This window comes from Mustela nigripes, chromosome 12 (genome assembly GCF_022355385.1).
Source record: "Mustela nigripes isolate SB6536 chromosome 12, MUSNIG.SB6536, whole genome shotgun sequence".
In the NCBI taxonomy this organism is placed as follows: Eukaryota; Metazoa; Chordata; class Mammalia; order Carnivora; family Mustelidae; genus Mustela; species Mustela nigripes.
The window spans coordinates 44,880,495-44,900,986 of NC_081568.1; the positions used below are offsets into that span (position 1 = coordinate 44,880,495).

The following is a 20,492-nucleotide window of genomic DNA, read 5'->3' on the forward strand; positions in this document are numbered from 1 at the left end:
CCTAGCCCACCGCCACCCTCACCGCCGCCACAGTCGCCGAGGAGCCGCTCCTAATGCCCCGGAAGTACTCCTTCCGTGCGAGGCGGTCCCGCCTACTCGAGCGCACTTCCGGGTCAAGCCCCCGCTCGGGCCAGAAGGAACTGAGCTGCCAGTCTGGTAAGTGGGGATTCTGTTGGGGTCGTGCGAGAACGTACTCGGGGTGCCAAGACGTGGGTTTGAGCCGATGGGTCGGGGGCCAACATGAAGGGAGCTAGGATACCCCCGGCCGTTTTTGAAGGCCAGGCTTGAGCTGCAGTTCACCCATCGTCGGTTTCCTGAGCATCGGCTACTTGCTAGGCATTTCCCTGGGGGCCCGGGACACACCGGCTTACAAGCCGCCCCTGGCCCTGCTCCCAGGTACTTGACATTCTGGTTCGCGGCAGACTGTAAACAAGTCAACAAGCAAACACTATTATCTGAAATAGTAGCTGAGGGAGGAGGGGGCGGGGAAGGCCTGAGTGGCTCAGTCGGTTAAGCCTGTGCGTTGGGCTCAGGTCATGATCCCAGTGTGTGGGGATGCAGCCCCACATCGGGCTCCCTGCTCAGCGGGGAACCTGCTTCTCCCTCTCTCTCTCTGCCCCTTCCCCCCTTGCTAGTGCTCGCTCATTCTCTCGCGCTCTTTCTCTCGGACAAATAAATAAAACCTTTTTTAAAAAATAAAAAGAAACAATAAACAAAATAGCGGGGGGGGGGAGATGTTAGTGAGTACTTTAAAGAAAATTAAACAGCATAAAGTAATGGAACAAAGTGAGGGACTAATCCTTAGGAAAATCTTGAGGAGAGCATTCCAGGCAGAAGGAATAACCGGGCCTTAACAGTGGTAAGAAACTTAGCAAGGTCAAGGGAAAGAAAAAAGGCCACTATTACTGGTGCAAAAAGAGGAAGGAGGATGAGACCAGAGGCTTCAATGGGCCAGATCTTGCAGTGTCTATGAGCAGGACAAGGAGCTGGACTTCTATTTGGAGAACAATGGGAAACCATTGAAGGTTTCTGTGGGGAAGAGTGGTGTGCTCTTATTTATGATTTTAAGATTAAAACTGACCATCAGAAAGATGCATCCCTTAAGTTGTCTTTGAGCAATGAGAATGCATGAAACCTGGATTGAAAGCCAGAAAGAGACATTAGAGATACCTTCACTGTACAGTTGTGAAAAACAGTCCCAGAGAAGAAAAGGGACTGGTCTTTTTTTTTTTCTTTTAAAGATTTTATTTATTTATTTGACAGAGAGACAGCGGGAGAAGGAATACAACCAGGAAGTGTGGGAGAGGGAGAAGCAGGCTTCCCTCCCAGCAGAGTGGCTCGATTACAGGACCCCAGGACCACCACCCGAGCAGAAGGCAGATGCCTAACGACTGAGCCACACTGGTGCCCCAGGGATTTGGTATTTTAAGAACCCAGGTATGCCAACTCCATCTGTTGCCTTCAGGATTATCTTCTCAATGTTCATATGTAATAATTGTCACTTCCTAAAACCCTTCAGATAGTTTCCTTTGCTTTTCATGGTGCTTCTCCACACTTAAGGGCATCACTGTCATCTGGTAGCTTGTTAAAAATGCCTATTCAAAAAAAAAAAAACTGTATAATTATAAAATAGGTAGTTTCCTCTGGTATTCTGTGCTAATGGAACTTGCATAGAATTGGGGGCTTAAATATGGAATCTCTGGTAAGTCACTTAACTGTGTCTTAATCTTATATTTAAAATGCTGTTGATAATAATTATAGCAGCAGTTTTTGAACGTTTTGGTCTCAGGATCTCATTACCCTTTTGAAACGTACTGAGAACACCAGGGAGTTAGTGCGTGTTTCTTAGATCTATCAGTGTTTACCATTTTAGGTATCAAAACAACTTTCAAAAATTTACATATGATAATAAATTCATTATGTGTTAACATGGGTAGCATTTCTATGAAGAATATTTCCCAAAACAAAAATAATCATTAAGAATGGCATTGTTTGGGGCACATACGTGGCTCAGTCAGTTAAGAGTCTGACTCTTGATTTCAGCTCAGGTCATGATCTCAGCCCACTTCAGGCTCGGTGCTAGGCATGGAGTCGACTTAAGATTCTCTCCATTTCCTTCTGCCCTTCCCCAACCACCCCCCCCAACTTTTTCTTTTTCTCTTTCTCTCCCCATCCCCCCTCCCTCCCCCCAAAATAAAAAAGATAAAGAATGACATTTTTATAAGTCTTTTTAATATCTGGTTTAATAGAAGATAGCTAGATTCTCATATCTCCTGCGTTCATTCTTTTGTAGTAGCACTCATCCATAGCATCTGGAAGATTGCACCACATTGTGTGAGAATGAGAGTGTAAAGGAAAATAAGATTCTGGTATTATTATGAAAATCATTTTGAAAAAGTCTCAAAGACCCCAGGGGCCTCTGTACCACACTTTGAGAATCACTGGATTTCAATATTGTTAGGACAATCGAAGGAAATACGGGCTTGATTTGTAAGTCATTAAAACTATATGCACATTAAAAAGCCAATGCCCAGGCCTTTCCCTTAGAGATGCCACATCAGTAAGCCTACATGGGACCAAGAAATATTCATCTTTAACAAGCACCACAGTTTAATTTGGTATGTTTTCAAAAGTTACAATTTGAGAAAGCCAGTTAAAGGTCATATTCACTCTAGAGTGTTTTCCCCACTGAAATTTTATACATAAAAGCTATATTTCCATATCTTCAAAAGTTTCCATTAACACTTTCCAGAGACTGAGACTCTGGAAAATCAGCAAGAAGTTTGTGGCAAGTACCTTTCTAATGGCCAGGTTGATGAGCATCTGAATTCAGATCGTTTAATCCAGTCCTATGCCAAAGACTGAAAAAGTTTTTAGACTCTTGAATAAAGTGAAATTTGAGTTTGATACTCTAGAGAGGGTGGAATTTCCACAGGAAGATTTGTGGCGAGGAGCAGGAAGTTTCTAACAAAAGGGACAATTAGAACCAGAACTTTAAAGTAAAAAGTCATTTGGAGAGATTACAGTAAAACAAGTGTAGTTAAGGCTTTGAGCCATGACAGAAAACTGGGAAGATTGTAAGATTTAAGCAAAGAAGGGAATGATAATGATAATCAGCCTCTAGATGAAGAAACGGATCATAGCTAATTGGTAACAGGTGTAACTGAAGACTAAACTTCTAGATCCATTCCTTCCTTCAATTCAGCAAGCAATTATTCTGCTCACAGACACCACTGGGCTTCCTCCGGCTATTTCTGTTCTACCAGTTGAACCTTCCTGGAAATTATGATGCCTGACCAAAATTTGAAGCTTATCTCTTGGGCAGTGGAAAATCAATAGATCCTTAAATCATAATGACTTTCTTGGATTTGTGTTTAGGACAAATTATTAGAGGAGTGGTGTTGAGGTATAGTTGGAATTAGTGAGACCCATTTAGAAATTAGAAGAATAGTGTGGTGTGCAGGTAATGTAAAAGGACTGTGACTAGGGTGGGGACACGGTATGATTTAATTGAAAAGCATCTAGGAAGTAGAATAATAATAACAATAGCATGTATTTATAATGTACCCACATTAGTTCATCTAATGCTTGTAACTAGCCTATGAGGTCATTCCTGCTAATAACCTTATTCAGTAGATGTGCAAACTAAGGCCTCACAAACCCACGGCTTCATCCAGGAATAGGATCAGGCCCTTCACTCCATGCTCCTGACCAAGAAGCCTTGATGATCCTGTAACTTTGATCTTGTAAAACTAAGGAACTATATGTGTTGCTATCATCCAAGATATGTATATACTAGACAAATAGATCTGAAGGTGAGGATGAGAAGTTCTGTTTTAGTTATACTGAGTTTAATTTTTTAGACTATAGAGGGAAAAAAAGTGGGTAAGGAGATCATAAATCTAGACCCATTACATCCTATATCAAGTAGGTATTTTTATCATTTGCATTCAGTAGCTGCAGTAAATGCATATGGCAAAAGGGTATAAGGCACAGTTATAGGAAATGATCCTGAGTTTAAAACAAAGCTCCAGTAAATACAGAAAAAGGTGTTTTTCAGAAAATATGTTGAAGTTTGAGCTCAGCACCCATATGCGAGATATGAAGTGTGTGATGGTTCTAAGATACTACTGGGAGTGTAAGGGCTATTTTAATTAGGAACTTTTCAGAAAATGATCCTCAAAATGGTGATGTCTTTTGGGGTATTACTAACCTTTTTATGGTTCAGATCTCTATAATAATGCTTGAGTATAATCAGAAGAGTTTTATGTTTGTTCTTTGCAAAGAATGGAGGAGTAGTAACAATCTGCTCTTCATTTGCTTTTTCTCCCCCTTGCCAAGTTGGAATGCCACTTTGGTCCATTTGTGTGCCAGCCATGAGGGATCTTCTCCATTTTCCAAGTATAACAGTGCAGGCAGAGAAAAGTAGATGAGCTGTAAATACAACCTAGAACACATTTAATTATGGGGAATAAAGCATTAATATCCCAGTATACTTGAAAGCAGTACCATCTGGGTATCCGTGTTTTTCCCCACTTTGTATTATCCCACAACTATTTCTGCAAACAGCAGTTTCCTCAGCCAACTTAACATTGAGCCATGAGCACGGAAATCAGCTACATTACTTCCTTATTTACTTCTGTTGAGAATTGGAGCTGAATGGAAATATTTCTTCTCTCTAAAGTTGGCAGGAACAGCAACAAGGCAATCTGTTAGGGATGACAGCTTAGGGGCTTTTCTTTGTTCTTTGTTTCATTCTTTATTTTTCTTATGATATAGCCAATATTTAGAATGGTTCTATCGGGTAAAATCATCTACATTTCTGATTATTCATGATCCTAGAAGAGCTTGTGTTTTATTGTACCTAAAAGATGAAAAAGGAGTTGGATTAAATTTGAGTATCACTTTTCTGTTATTCTTATTAATGCTGAAGAAAGGTAATAAAACATTCTACCAAGTAACTTCACCCACAAGTTTAGCATAGCCCTTTTTAACTGTTTATAAGGTCGCACTTTGATTTTCCTTTTTGAACTCCTTCCTTTTAGCCTCAGATGTCAGCTGCAGCATTAAGAAATAGCTGTCTCAGTTGGTAGAGCTCACAGCTGTTGATCTCAGGGTCGTGAGTTCAAGCTCCACATTGAACGTGGAGCCTACTTTAAAAAAAAAAAAAAAAATTAGGAGGCATGATACTATTATGGAAAGCCCCAAAACTAGTGTGTAAATTCCTGAGGTATGAAACAGTATCCTAATACCTTGGGCATCCCTTGCAGCACCCATTACTTCATCTTCAGCATGATGGGCCCCTGATTTAGCTGAGCTGTTTGGAAATTATTACACCAGCTTGAACAGAATGGATATAGTCAATGTAATTTTTGTTGAAAGTAGCAAACTGATCCTGACACAAGGAAATTTAGGAAGAATAAATTTAGGAAGACTAGGAAGACCTATTCTGATTCCAAGGGTGATTTGTTCCTTCACTCAGTTTTCTGTCACTTTGTCACCTTCTCGGACCCATACCTTCACCACTGTTTTCTCTCCCAGTTGCTTACCAGTCTCTTATTTGCAAGTGGATTGTGTTTCAGGAGTTCAGACTAGAAGTCTTTTGTGTTTGGGATGTCCATGGTATGAGTACAAAGTGCCCAGGCTGAGCCTTCCTTTTATTGACTGGAGGATAATATAAGACCTGTTGTCCTTCTGGCATAAAATCAGTGTACTAGGCTACTTCTGCCACCTTTGACCTAAGAGCAGTTTAAAAGTGTTCATAGTATTTTTCTAAACCCTGTCTTGTAGACTCCTTTAAACTTCTAGTAGAGGCAAATGGTTGTGTCTCTACAAAATAGGAACCGCAAGTCTTGACCCCTTGGGTAGTTTGTGCACCGCACTCTGGTGGGTAAGGAGGAGAGGAAGTGGAAATCCATGATGAGGATTGCCTGGTAGTAACAGCCACAATTTAGTCACTTTTGCAAACCTAATCTTTTTTCTCCTACCTAACCATTATTCCATTTCCTTTCTTGTTTTTACATTGTCTTAATTTTTGTGGTTTTAATTTTTAATGAAATTGTATAAAGATGTTTATTTCTTTAAAAAAAAAAAAAAAGAAAAGAAAAGTCATATTGGAGGGAGGAAGTAGAATTCTATGAAGAGCCAGAGCAGCACTTTAGTGAGTCTCTCTCTCCTCCCCTCTGCTCCCCTCCCACTCCCTCCTTCTACTTTCCATTCCCCTCTCTTCTTTTCACCCTCTCTTTCCCTTCTGCATCCCTGTGGTCCCATGTCTCTGCTTCTCTTTATATGTGGCCTGAACCTAACCGCCTCAGCTCCTTCTCTTTCTCAAATGGCCCTAACCCACTGTGTCCAAATCCAAATTACAATATCAAAGCTTCTGATTAGTTCAGTTGGCAAAAGGTTGACTTCCTCCTGGGCCCCAGAACATAGAGGTAGATCTCAAAAAAGGGAAAGGTAAGTTAGGCACATCACAACAAAGATTATTTACCATGAACTCAGAATTCACACAAACAGTGTAATATATCATGGTTGGACTCCCTACTTCAGTTTACAGTGCCTGTTTGATCCATATTACTTATTTGCAATGAGCAAAAGAAAAATATAAAATTTTAAATTATAGATTGAAATTAATAATTTCTCCCCTCAAAGATTTTTAAATCGTTGCATAGTATTCTCAGTGGAGGTGTTCTGTTTATCGTAAATAATGGTTTTATTGTCAGATGTAGATTTTTAAAGTGTCTAAAAGGACAATCAACAATAATAAGTAAAGGTTATTCAGTGATTACTGCTGCCAGACCCTGTGTTTTATACAGTTTCCTTCAAACCTCACAACAGTCCTATAGAACAGGCACTATTATTTGCCCTATTTTAAAGATGAGGGGACTGAGGCACAGGAAGATTAAGTCATTTATAAAAGTTGCAAGGCTGATTAAAGTCCATCAGATTCAAATCCAGGAAATCTGGCTCTAAGGATTGTACCTTGAACTTCTCTGCTACCCTACCTTTCTCAGAGGCCTACAATTCCCCTGATCCAGAGTAATCTAAGTCCAGAATGGAATGTGAGTGATAGTTCTCTCTTCTTAGAAGTGTTCAGACAGTCTGCAGTGCTATTGGAGAGGAAATAAGGAAGTATAGATAGTCAGAGTCTCTGGGTGCCAATCCATGGACCCTCGGCCTCAGAATCATCCAAGGAGCTAATTAACACCATAAATTCCGAAGTCCAAGTCCGGAGATTCTTATTCACTAGGGCTAGTGTGGATCACAGGAATGTATATTTTTAACAAGCTCCCTGGGTATTAGTAGTCAACCTGGGCTTGGTAATCATTTATCCCCACTATTATTTTCTAGGACAAGATGGTGAATGAAGATTTGGGGAGTTGGGGTTGACTCAAGGACTGCCTTTCGGCATTATGCCTCTAAAGTTCTCTGGAGATCGTTAGCATTGGCTGTCCCAATATAATAAGCACTAGTAAATGCATGTCAGTTTGAATAATTATAATCCCTACTGCATAACATTCTTCACTTTACAAAGGTATATCACATGCTTTATCAGATTTAAACTAATTTCCATGAGTAAATATTTATTGAACATGTGCTAGTTTTGAAGTATAGCAACAAAAAATATAGCCCCTATGCTTTAGGAACTCCTAGGTGAGATGGGGTGGACCTCCGAGCAGTACAGAGCAGCACATCCCAGAGCCAGTGAGTAGTGTAATGGTGACAGCTACCGGAAGTGTGGGGAAAAGGCAGCCAGCGTCCAGGTATCCTCTGGACCGCGTGGGAGGGAGAGCCAGGACTTGAGAGGAGACTCTGGGAAGCTGTACGAGGGAATTCCACACAGCAGCAACATTGCCAGGACCCCACTTGCCCCACAGCCCTCTCATATGGAGGCTGTTTATTCTTCCAAAGCTCCTGCATCTCAGCAGGGAGAGAAAGTCCATTTTTTCTATTTCCGATGTCTTCTCTAGCTGCCTTGATCTTGGTAGGCATTCCCATTCCGACTGTTGAGCCTCCACATTCTTTGACCTCTTCTTGTTGCACAGCTATCTCCTTCACTCACTTCTGCCTCCCACTCCACTTCCAAAGTCCACCTCCAGATGTGCTGTTGGCCCAGACTGCTCCCCTCCAGATGCGGAATCATTCCCAGCGCTCTGGCCACCCCTTCTCATTACCAGATTTGTAGCTTTTTTTTCCTGAACACCTCCTAACCAGTAATATCTCTGCTTTTTCCTCTGTCCCCTTACTAGGACACTTCTCTTCCATTCTCGATTCCTATTTATCCCTCAAGTACTGTTGCAACTTCACTTTCTCAAGGCGGCTGTCTGTGACACAGGCTGCTCCCGATATTTAGCACTACCGTAGTGTCCTGTACTTTACTTCAGGCAGCAGTTACCATATTTTGCATGTGTTTTTAGTTAGTGTCTGTGTCCTCTGCCAGACTTAGCTCCATGAAGGCAGAGACAGTGTCCTCATACAATAGGTTGGCAGATAGAAAGTGCTCAGTATAGTATAAATGAAAATGTATAACTGCTAGTCTAAAATTGTTGTTCTGGGGCTCCTGGGTGGCTCAGTAAGTTAAGCGTCCAAGTTTTGTTTTTTTTTTAGATTTTTTAAAATTTATTTGACAGAGATCACAAGTAGACAGAGAGGCAGGCAGAGAGAGAGAGAGAAGGAAGCAGGCTCCCTGCTGAGCAGAGAGCCCGATGTGGGGCTCGATCCCAGGACCCTGGGATCACGACCTGAGCCCAAGGCAGAGTCTTTAACCCACTGAGCCACCCAGGCGCCCCAAGCGTCCAGGTCTTGATTTCGGCTCAGGTCAAGATTGAGCCCTGCTTAGGGCTTCCAGCTGAGTGTGGAGCCTGCTTGAGATTCTTTCTCCCTCTCCCTCTGCGCCTTCCCTGCTCACGTGCACACTCCCTCTCTGAAATGAAATGAAATGAAATGAAATGAAATGAATTGAAATAATAAAACTGTGGTCAAAACCACAGTTTTGAAGTAGAGCAACAGTATAGTTGCACTTCCCTACCTATTCCACCACTGGAATAGTATAGTATAGTATTCCAGTGGTGGAATAGGTAGGGAAGAAGAGGATGATGGGGTAGGTTAAGAAATGAGGTAGTATGGGGCGCCTGGGTGGCTCAGTGGGTTAAAGCCTCTGCCTTCGGCTCAGGTCATGATCCCAGAGTCCTGGAATCGAGCCCCGCATCGGGCTCTCTGCTCAGCAGGGAGTCTGCTTCCTTCTCTCTCTCTATGCCTGCCTCTCTGCCTACTTGTGATCTCTGTCTGTCAAATAAATAAATAAAATCTTAAAAAAAAAAAAAAAGAAAAAGAAATGAGGTAGTATTCGAATAAAGTAGAGTTGTGGGTGGTTTATTTGTTTTATTTTTGTTTTCCTGACAGAGAGGAGGCCCCCAGCTCAGAGCCTTTAGCAGACAGCAGTTAATGACATTGCTTTGTTTTCATCATATTTCTGTGTACAGTTACTTATATTTACAGATGTAATATAGACTTCCCTTTTGAAATAAATGTATTAAAGTAAAATAATGAGTTGACTTAATAAAAAGCAACAACAACAAAAAAATCATGCCAATAGAAGAAATGAATGAAACTGGGAAAATGCTGACTTGGATACAGCTACAGGATACAGCTACAGGAACTCATTATCGAAATTCTAAGGAAGAGCACTTTTCAGCACGGTCATGTCCTCTCACACTTGGGAAGCAGCAGTCTAGAATAAAGGACAAAAGTTTTGTCCACCAACTATATATATTGTACTGAAAAAGAACTTAGGAGTTTATATGTGTCAAGCTCCAAGCATGGTGCCTGGCTTATGGCAGTCATTTATTTACTAAGTTTTCTTTCCATTGTTTCCACTCGCCACTCTGGCCCAATAGAGGCCAGGATTCCCTACTAACATACAGTATAATTAAAAGGAGCAAGTCACTGTAAAGTGAATGAGTTAGATCATTTCTGAAATCCCCGCCAATGCCCAAGTTCTTTGTTTCCTTTAGTGTCATTTTAGTTGGGTTTGGGGAGGAAATAGAAATAAACACATGTGTTCAATCAACTATGTATAACAAAGTCTGAAGTCTTTTGTTTATTCTAAATAGTCCACTCTTTTATTTTAAAGATATAGCAAGATAAAGAAGATTATTATTATCATTCAACCATCCTTTCAAGGGCTAATGAAAATTAAATGACATTTACAGCTTACTGTGATTCAAACTTTGAGGGATTTAATGGCTAAATACAATGATCCACTGCTTTTTATGTTCTGTGATCAAGCAGCCTTCATGTAAGTACAAAGGCGAGTCATTTCCAAAACTAATTATTTGGGGCCATTATAGGAAATAAAGCTAGGCATTTCATCCTATCTTTTACAGAAATAGAACTTGAAATTTTTCTTTGAGGGTCAGTGATTTAAAAGAGGAATCAAATTACCAGGAAGATGATCATAATCACATAAACTCTTATGCTGGGATATTTTGTTCTTTTTTCGTGGTATTTTATCTGTCTGGCACTCTTTCCCTGTGGTTTATATTTGCATTTCTACCAACTAGACATAGAAGATGTCAGTTCCTCCCTGGGCTGATTTTGCAGACTTTGAGCTAAAATTTGGTGTTCTCACAAACTTAAAAATACTGTATTTTGTCTCTTGATACTGAAGAAAGTGTTAACGGAAAATGCTTTTGTCCAACAGCCTTCTTCAAGAGGGGGGTTCTAAAGCCTCAGAAGTCAATAACTGTTCATGTGTATATAGTAGTGCAGTTTTCTTTCTGATAATAAGACAAACAGAAAACTACCTCAAGTATCCATGCATTATTTAAAGCTAATACATTATATACTTGGATTGCTCAAATTTTGAGCTCCGTGGTTATGATCATGATGTATCAGTTGATTTACATTATTGACATAATAACAGATGGTAATGGTGCAGGTTGAAATAAAAGATCGTTAAGCTAAATATTTTAGCCTTCATTGAATCCCTGTTGCATAAGATTTGTCAGAATAAAATAGAATCATAGTCTTTCAGAACTAGAAGAGTCTTTAGAGAGGTCTCATCTAGTCTCTCATTTGACAGATGAGAAAACGGCCAAGGGAGAATGCTACTTGCCAAGGTCTTAAAACTTGTTAGTAGCACAGCTGGGAGAATCTAGGTCTGTCTGCTGTTTCCTAATTCAGTGCTCTTTCTACTTTCTCTTTGTGAGATTTTTAGGTGGCGTTCTTTTTCTTTTGCTCCCTGATGTCAGCACCAATTATTCTAATCAATTTCACATCTATTCATTTCTAGAACATAAAACTTTCACCCCATTATGAGTCTTTGTTGGTTAAACTTTATATCTGGCTTTCTTTTAGGTTGGTCTCCACTCACATCTTTTAATCTTGAAGATTTCAGAATACGCCTGAATCTCCCACTTTTTTGGAAAACTCCCAGTATCAAGCAATAAATTACCCACCGTGCTCCTGTTATAGAATACAAGCTTTTGAGTTCTCCAAACCTAAACAAAATTTCCTTCCATTTTTCCATGAAGCCACATTGTTATCTGTTCACTTTAGTGTTGAGTGTTACTTTCCCAGCAGCTTTTGTTTTGGAAGATGTAAGCTTCAACCAAATAGCCCCCCGGGGAACAAATCATAGTTCCTTCAATTCATCATTTCCTCCAAGCTTTGAGCTCTCAGCAGGTTCCCACTCAGGGGATGATGTCATCATAGCCAAAGAGGGAACTAGTGTTTCACTCGAGTGTCTTCTCACAGTCAACCACTATGAAGATGTCCATTGGTACAACTCAAAAGGACAGCAGCTGGATGGCAGAGGCAGAGGTAACTATGCCAGGGTATAATTAATCAAGGTTACTCGTTTCCTATTACTTCTGTCTCCTTGGTTTGATGGCATATGCAACAAGGAATCTCAATGATGATGTGCCAGAGGATGGTTAAAAATTTTGAAAAGCCTGGAATGTTATAACTATGAGAAAAAGCAAAATAATTATAATTACTTAACCAGAAGAAGAAAGAAATAGAATAAATTTAAAAGGTGTTCACATGATGACAGGAAGCTAATGTCTCTCCTGCTGGTGAGCTGGTTTCCTTCTTCATTGAAGGTAGACTCCGTCAGGACTGCTGCAGACAGCTGTGCAGGCTGTGTACTGCACAACCCCATTCACCTAGGCTATAATGTGAATGGCCCTTTGTGAACACAGGAGGAAGGCTGACATACAGGGTGATGGCCCTTTGTGAACACAGGAGGAAGGGTTGTGGCTAGACTTAAGTAAATTTCTCATAAATTTTAAAATTTTGTTTGGAAATGAGTCACTAAAAATTTTAGAGGAAATCCAGGATGTGTTTTGTTTTGTTTTTCCCCAGGATGGTTTTTAAAAGATTTTATCTCTGTGCATAAAACTTTAAGTCCATCTGAGAATTAGAAGGGCACTGAGAAGGAGCTCTTTAAACGCTTCCAGCACAATTTTTTTTTTTCTATGCTATACCTTAATTAACTTGAAACAGGAGAGCTTCTCTTATACCTTTGCCTCTCAGTCTTAAAAATCACCCAAACATAATAATGCACCAAGGTCTCCTTTTTGACAGGCCTTTATTTGATTTTGCTGTTTGTGAACCTGTGAACACATCCTAATCAGAACATTATTTCCATAACTAATATTCTGCTAGAAAACTTTAAAGACTACTTGTATTAAAGTACCTCAAAAAGAAATCACCGTGAAAAATCAATGGGATAAAGATTCAATTCTGGTATACTCCTAAGCTACACTTTTAGGAAAGGCCCTTCTTGCCCTTTTTGCTAGAAAGATAGTCTAACCTCTTAGAATACAAAGCATATTTGGTTATTCATATTAGAATGGAAAACAGAAAAGGAGACAGATGGTGTTTTCTTCTAAAGTGTATGCTAAACGTTTTAACTTTGTATAAACTGAGTTAACTGGCCACCAGGGGTTTTAAGAGTTTAAGTTGTTAGAACAGAATATTTTTAATCAGCTTCTTAAGAATATGGATCTTTTGAGTCAGAATCTCTAGAGTAGTGCCCAGAATATTTATTTTGAATGTGACTTGGGGTTTCACATTTGGACTCAATGATCTCAATTCTTACTTCCTTTGGGCTCTAGGATCCTGACCAAACATATCTGAGATTTGAATTATTTAGTCGGTGTGATCATTACAGACTGACCACATCAACAAAGCCTTGGTTAGGATGAGACCAACCAAGTGGAATGGCAGTTTCATCTTCCTTTTTGCCTTTAATTTGAAAACCACTAACATCTATCAATGATGCTTTCAGTAGCAGCTCTAGTAAACTGCATTAAATTTTATGAATCTCCAGTGAGAGGAGTTTAAAGAGCCTGTCAGTCTAGTATAAGGTTCATAAATCTTGAGCTATTAGCAGCAAGTAAGCTAGAGAGTTTACATTGCGGTGGTAGTACAGTGGTTGATGAATGGAGTGTATGTACTTCATCATACCTTGGATTCATAGGAAAGCCTTTCCGTAGCTCCATATTCATAGAACAGAAGCTTGTGGAATAATGAATATATTCCATAACTATATATTTTCCTCTTTGTTTTTACATTAGTGAAGAGATGGCTCTTAAATGTAACTATAGAATTCAGATAAATTTTGATGACAGTAAAAATGGACACAATCCAGAATGCTTACTCATGGGTGTACCATTAAAATTATCCAGAACCATAGAATCTCAGGGATGAAAGAGATCTTGAAGATTTCTTAACTTCAGCTTCTTAAGATTAGGCGCTCAGGTGGTGCTTAACAAGCAGTCCCCCAGCTTCCTCCAGGACAACACCTCTAGTCATTGGGACTCTGCCTGTATCCCAGGTTAGCCTGTCCATCCCATCTTTGAATGACTTTTGTAGTTAAAGTACAGGATATACTGAGAATTGACCACAAACAGAATTGCGTGGGCAGAGCCAAGTTACTAAAGGGTCTTGAATCAAGGTGGGTGGTGCGTAGGCTTTGCTTTTCATACTCTTGTGTACATGTTCCCTGAGTGCCGGTACCTTTGTATAAGGAAGACAGGCAGTGTGTCTTAGTTTTAAAACATAACCCAGAGATCCTTTAGGCATCTTAAGGGCAACTTTATTCTCTTTGCCGGGCAGCTTGTTTGCCCTGACTTGTGACACATACCTTTTGGCTTGTGCTTTAGTTACTCTTGCCAGAAAATCAATATAACATCAACAAACCTTTTCTAAGAAAACAAATTAAATGTGCAACCCATGCATGATGAACCAGTTAGTAGTTGAACTAAATTCAACTAAATTGGTAGGGTTGTTTGTTTTGTTTTGTTTTGTTCATTTTTGTCTCTTCTTATCAAAAGTAAACAAATACAGTTAAATAAGAAAACATAAATCACTCAACCCATTACCCCAGAAAAAAACCCTTATTTGGTATTTCTAAGGCATTTCCTTCTAAGATATGAAAATTTATAGGTCAGAGTTGTAGTGTGTACACACACACACACAAATACACACACTTTTTTTTTAAAGATTGGCCACATAGCATCATATAGACATACCTATCTCCCTGAAAAGCTTGTTATGTCTAGCCATGAAATGTAGCTATGGTTCATGTCAGAGAAGAATATTTCCTTTTAACGTCCAGACTGTTTAAATTCCTACTCTGGACATAAAAGTCTGCCCTTTCTTCCATGATGCAAACAAGTAGAAGAAGCTAAGAGATGAGTTAAAGTACTCTCATGAAGAGGTGGCAAATTTACAGTAAGGCAGTTGGCTTATTCAGTAATAGTATTCTTTATGCTGTAATTTTTTTATTTCTGTTGGGTTATCAGGTGGAAAATGGTTGGTTTCTGATAACTTCCTGAATATCACCAGTGTGGTCTTTGATGACCGAGGGCTCTATACATGTTTCGTCACGTCTCCAATTCGTGCCTCCTACTCTGTCACCCTGCGTGTTATCTTCACCTCGGGAGACATGAGTGTCTACTACATGATTGTGTGCCTGATTGCCTTTACAATCACCCTCATCTTGAATGTCACACGGCTCTGCATGATGAGCAGCCATCTTCGTAAGACCGAGAAGGCTATCAATGAATTCTTCAGGACTGAAGGAGCTGAGAAGCTTCAGAAGGCTTTTGAGATCGCAAAGCGCATCCCCATCATCACCTCAGCCAAGACTCTGGAGCTCGCCAAAGTCACACAGTTTAAGACCATGGAGTTTGCCCGTTACATTGAAGAACTGGCCAGAAGCGTCCCTCTTCCACCCCTTATTCTAAACTGTCGGGCCTTCGTTGAGGAGATGTTTGAGGCTGTGCGAATGGATGACCCTGATGACATGGGAGAAAGAATTAAAGAGAGACCTGCCTTGAATGCTCAAGGTGGCATCTATGTCATTAACCCAGGGATGGGCCGGAGTAATTCACCAGGAGGAGATTCGGATGATGGTTCTCTGAATGAACAAGGCCAGGAGATAGCAGTTCAGGTTTCTGTCCACCTTCAGTCGGAAACCAAAAGTATTGATACAGATTCTCAAGACAGCAATCATTTCAGCCCACCTGATGACATAGGATCTGCTGAATCAAACTCTTACTCCAAAGATGGGACATATGAAAGCCATCAGTTGTGAGCTCTGCCAGTACCTACAAAAACAGCTCTCACTGGAGAGCACCAAATGAAACAAAAGGAACCTGTTTCATGCAGGAAATAACATCTTTACCAAAAGATAACTGGGGTTTCCCCCTCATTAATATTAAGCACATCAGAATGTGAATTATTGCCAAAATCTTTGTAAAAATTCAGTGTTTTTCATATCTGATATTTCTCAGTCATTTTCCTCGAGCTTGATTAAATGACAATAAGATTTAAAGAAGCTTGAGAGAGAAACATAATGAACAAAGTACCACACTAACAGTTCCATGGCTTCTCTTCTGGTCATGGTTCTTCCAGTGCTTAGGGCTGCCTCTTACCTGGAGGCCTCAGTTTTCCCACCAGTAAGATAAGGGATTTGCATTAGATGGTAAGTCATTTCTAGCCCTGTAACTTCTTACCTGTCCCCGTTAAACGCCAGAAATCATCAGCACATCTTGAAGTAAACCCTTTCTTAGGCTTTAAGTCCCTTCTTATGGAAAGGATCAAGCTGAGACTTTATTTTGTGATATATGCCATAGTGCATAGAGGTATGTGTGGTTTTCAGATGTTTTGCCATGTGGAGTGTGCAATTATATGTGCTAGGGTGGGTCTCTTTAGTGTAGCCAGTGTCTGTGTTGTTACACAGTTAATCAGGGAGCTAACTGCTCATTAATAAACTATTTTCCATGAATAAACTGGTCCTTTGGGGGGATATATCATGTCTTTTTAACTTACTGAAGTACCATTTAGTTCATTGAACTGGCATTGATTTCCCAACTGATCTCCAAAAGTGAGCAGTTTGTTCTTCAGTGCTTCTAGAATAAGAAACAATGTCAAATCATCTATCTCTGGCAAATCATGGATTTTTGACATTTCTGTTAATAGAATTTCTCAGGCTTTCCGTTTTTGAAAGTACTGGACTTCATAAGAGGTTTCTGTGTTTGGGATCCTATTCCAGGGGGAAAACTCAGAGCTGGGTTCATCTTTAGGCTTCTGTCAATATTCTTGGCCTCCTTGATCATTAATATGGTGCTAAAGGCTGCATGCCTCATTAACTGGTTTATTTTGTTTATATTTTGTTGTTAAGGTTTTTATTTCTGTGTACTTCAGATATAGAATTCTGAGCTAGGGCTGCTTTTGTGGTCTCTCTTAAACGCACTAACCTGAACTGAGATTAGGTAATGGTGTGTGGTATATATGAATATATTAAATATATAGGCATAGAGATAGGTACCAGTACATAGGTTTATATTCACACACAAATGTTCTAGATATAGAGAGGGAGAAAAATTATGGATGATGCCACCTGAGTCAACTATGAATAATGAACACTTAAGACAGTATTTCTTGCCTGGCTGAGGCCTGATGTATAATAGAATTGTAAATATTCTTCAGAATAATTTCTTCAGCTACAGGAAGCTTGGTGTCATATGATTTTTAAGAAGTTGGCAGTGGAGCTCCATTTGGTGCTTGATGTTTCTTCATTTGGCTTCTGATTATTGAAGCCTTACTTGAACTAGAGGTTCCTGAGGGAAATGCTCAGAAGTGGTTTTATGAGGATTATAATTTAAGGTTTCAAATAGAGGAAGGCAAGGAAATAGAGAACGTAACCAGGTAGAGCTCACACCTCCCTTTGTCCAGGCTTATCGCAAGTAATACATCTCTTCTGGAGAGCATGAATGAATCAGTGTGCAGTTTTATCAGATGGCATTATGGATAAAGATGATAATGCTGCCTTTTCTGTCTCTCAGGCTGTTTCCATGGAAACCTCCAGAGCCAAACAAAAGCTACCAATCATTTAACCAAAGCTTGCCTTGGCTCGTAGACCTGTGTGTCTTTAAGGAATAATGTTTTCATACGGTTAGCTATGAGAGCAAGGGCTCTTCACCATACCCTAGATTACAGAACACTTTTTCTCTTCCCAGGCTGTTTCTCTTAAAAAATTAAAAATGCTAAAAATCTCTTGTCTGAGGTCTGTTCCCTGACGATCCCTCAGATCTTTAGATAGTAGTTCCAACCCTGTCCCAGTGTAGTGAGTTCGGGGTCATTTCTTGGAATGTAGCTTCTCACATTAAAGAAAATGGATTTATCCCACATTCTCACAATGGACATGAGTGTTTGGAACCTTAGGTAAACATATTGAAAGGTCAGAGTCCTTGGAAATGGGATTTCAGAAAAATAGAAGAACTAATGAAAAAAATCTAAGCTTGCATGATACTGTGTAACTATAGGCTACTCCATTGTGTCCTGGTTGAATTACTTCAGAAACATAATGGTGACTTAATTTGGAGGCCAAAATAACTGGATTATTTTTAATTTTCCAGTTTAAGGTGCCACTGATAAAGAATTACAGTAGTCAAAATTTAATTGGAGATGGTGTTACTTTCTGAAACTAGTTTCCAAGAGGAAGAAAACCACACATTATTATTTTCTGTATCTAATCAAATACTTTTCATATATAATTAATAGTTTCATGTTATCGTTTTTATAAAATCCTTAACCTTTTGAACTTAACCTACAGTCTAAAAGTCTTTTGACAATAACTGTGGTGTAATTAATCTTCTGTTTCACTGGGTTTTATAGTTAGTAAAAATGCCTTTACTCAGCAAATGTGTTTCAATAGTCCTGTCATCTCATTTATAAATTTTGTATTGTAACTTAATGAGCCTTATTGTCCTTATGAAATGAAACGGTGGCTTTGTGAAATAAATTTACCAAAAATACATATGTAAACATTTTTATAGATTTCCTTGCCAGCTGATACCAGGACAGGCATCTTTTGAGCTGATACCTGACTTGAGTTTTAGGTAGTTTAATAAGCCTATCCTCAAAGTCACATCTGTTCTGATAGTTAAATTCTTGATTCAGGACCAATGAGCATTTGTGTTTCTCCTAACTACCCTGGTATAAATACCTTAGGAGTTGCTGATCTGAAATAGTTGTGAGAAGTTCCTTCTTTGCCTCACTTGACATGCATTTTGAAGTCAAAGCACGCTGCTTTCTATTTGGTCCTCCAGCCTCATGAACCCCTTGGTGCATTCCTCTCCACATCCTGCATGTAGTTTTACCCCAGATCAGACTCTGTCTCCCGGGTCCCAGAATAGCATGGGAGCATGGCATGCTTGTTTTCCAGAGCACAGCCAGTCATGGGTGCTAGCCCTGTCTCCACACACCAGCACTTACAACACAAGTATTTATCTCCTGAGTCATCGGTAAGAGAACACAACCTTGTCTTATCTAGCCCAGGAATTTTGAAAATGCTCAGCTTTATACATAAACTCCTAGGTTCTCAACACATTTCATAAAAGTGAGTGTTATTTGGTATGGTTCAGGTGACATTTAAATGGTCACCATTCTAATGAACACTTTCATTATGATTTTGTCCTTTCTTTTAAAAAAAAGTCATGCTTGAATATATTTATCGAATGTTCAGTGGACTATTATTTCATTTGTCTGAAATCTACTGAGTATATATTCATTTCTATTGTGATGGAATTTTATGTTAACGATTTCAAACAGGAGTAAATTTGAATTCAACTTGGATTCTTCCATGGCTGCGCATTTTTATTTTGTAGATAATTAGCGAGCATCCGTATGTTTTTGGTGCTATGGGCTGTACTGAGATGGATGTCTTGCCCACAGTTACCATGAGGAGGCAGTAAGCAGGCCCAAGTGCATCAGGTTTTCACTTCTGAGGGAGAGCATTCCTGGCAAAGGCCTAAAGAGGATTTAGCACATGTTTTGGAAAAAACAATTAGTATATAAAGTCTGATGAGATTTGGCATGTAGGAGGGGTACCTGAAGTATGAGCAAAGGCCGGCAGTGCCATGGGAGTGAAGGGCGATGATGGAAAAGCACAGGAACTCAGGAGACAGGCAAAGGGAACAGGTAACGCTACAACTCATCACCTAAAAATCACAGATCTTTCATTCTTAGAATGAAAACCTAGTTTCTTTGTCCCTATGGCAAAAGATCACTGGACTTTGGAGTCACGATTCCACCGCTAGCCATGTATAAATGTGACTTGGCCTCTTTGGACTTGAGAATGGAGGTGATGATACCTATCTCACAAATTTAACATGGGCGTTCAACAAAGTAACACATCAGCAAACACTGTGCTAGCTGTGTCATGCCAATAGAGGGCAAGGGGTCAATAATCGTGCATTCGGAGCATCAGCTTTGTTAGCAGCCATGACTGGTTGTGTTTGGAGTCAACTAAAACTTCCTCCAGATCTCTCTCAGTTATAGTTCCATTTGGCTGCATGCCACAGAATGCCAGTTGTGGTGGCTTACCTAAATAAGACATTTATTTTTCTCAAATAACAAGAAGTCCAGAGGAAGCCAGTCCTAGGCAGGTACAGGGCTCAAGTCCAGCATTAAGGACTCAGGCTGCTTCTAGATTCCTCTCCACCCTTAGGATGTGGCTTTCATCCACATGGTCACAAAATGTCCTAGATTGGGCTCCTCCAGGAGTGCCTGTGACAAGGATTCATCTGTAAGTAGTTGATTTGGAAGGTGATCCCAAGATAGAGTAGGGAAGTGAAACAGAAAAGAAAACCAAATCCAGGGTGTGTTAATGACTGGGTTACTGTTTTGGGCCACTGCTGTTCATTCAGTCCCATTGGGGACCTCAGGGAGCTCTGTCTGCTCCCAGTATATGTAGCTCATGCCTCAAAAGATCTCACCTGAAGGCCAAAGAGCTCAGATATTTATGCACCAACTCCCATCTCTCATTGAGGGCTGCCCCCAGGTTCACTAACTCTGACACTTTCAACCTGCCACACATAGGCTAGCATGATTCTATAACCAACAAAAGCCCTAGGAGTTACAGGAGCTTTCAGGAGGGAAGGCTGTGTTGAATATAGGAATGATGAGCGTCGGGG

At 40.0% G+C, this 20,492-nt stretch overlaps 2 protein-coding genes across 4 annotated transcripts in view; one reads left to right on the top strand and one right to left on the bottom strand.

Moving 5' to 3' along the window:
* FAM114A2 (family with sequence similarity 114 member A2) overlaps positions 1-90 on the bottom strand; it is a 34,490-nt gene extending 34,400 nt beyond the window's left edge. The window contains exon 1 of one of the 2 annotated variants that reach the window (XM_059417207.1): positions 23-90. The gene's annotated coding sequence lies outside the window, so the exon portion shown is untranslated. Of the gene's footprint in view, position 1 lies in introns of both variants that reach the window. The other variant, XM_059417208.1, reaches the window with a different exon arrangement.
* MFAP3 (microfibril associated protein 3) lies at positions 91-19,152 on the top strand. Of its 2 annotated transcripts, XM_059417210.1 has the most exons (4): positions 99-156; positions 1,264-1,437; positions 11,359-11,823; positions 14,814-19,152. In XM_059417210.1, the coding sequence occupies exons 3-4, from the start codon at positions 11,529-11,531 to the stop codon at positions 15,605-15,607; spliced, it is 1,089 nt and encodes a 362-aa protein (XP_059273193.1). In that variant the 5' UTR covers positions 99-156; positions 1,264-1,437; positions 11,359-11,528; the 3' UTR covers positions 15,608-19,152. The 2 variants fall into 2 exon arrangements, with proteins under 2 accessions (XP_059273194.1, XP_059273193.1); XM_059417211.1 differs by lacking the exon at positions 1,264-1,437 and having other exon boundaries at positions 91-156.
* The last annotated feature ends 1,340 nt before the right edge of the window (positions 19,153-20,492 follow it).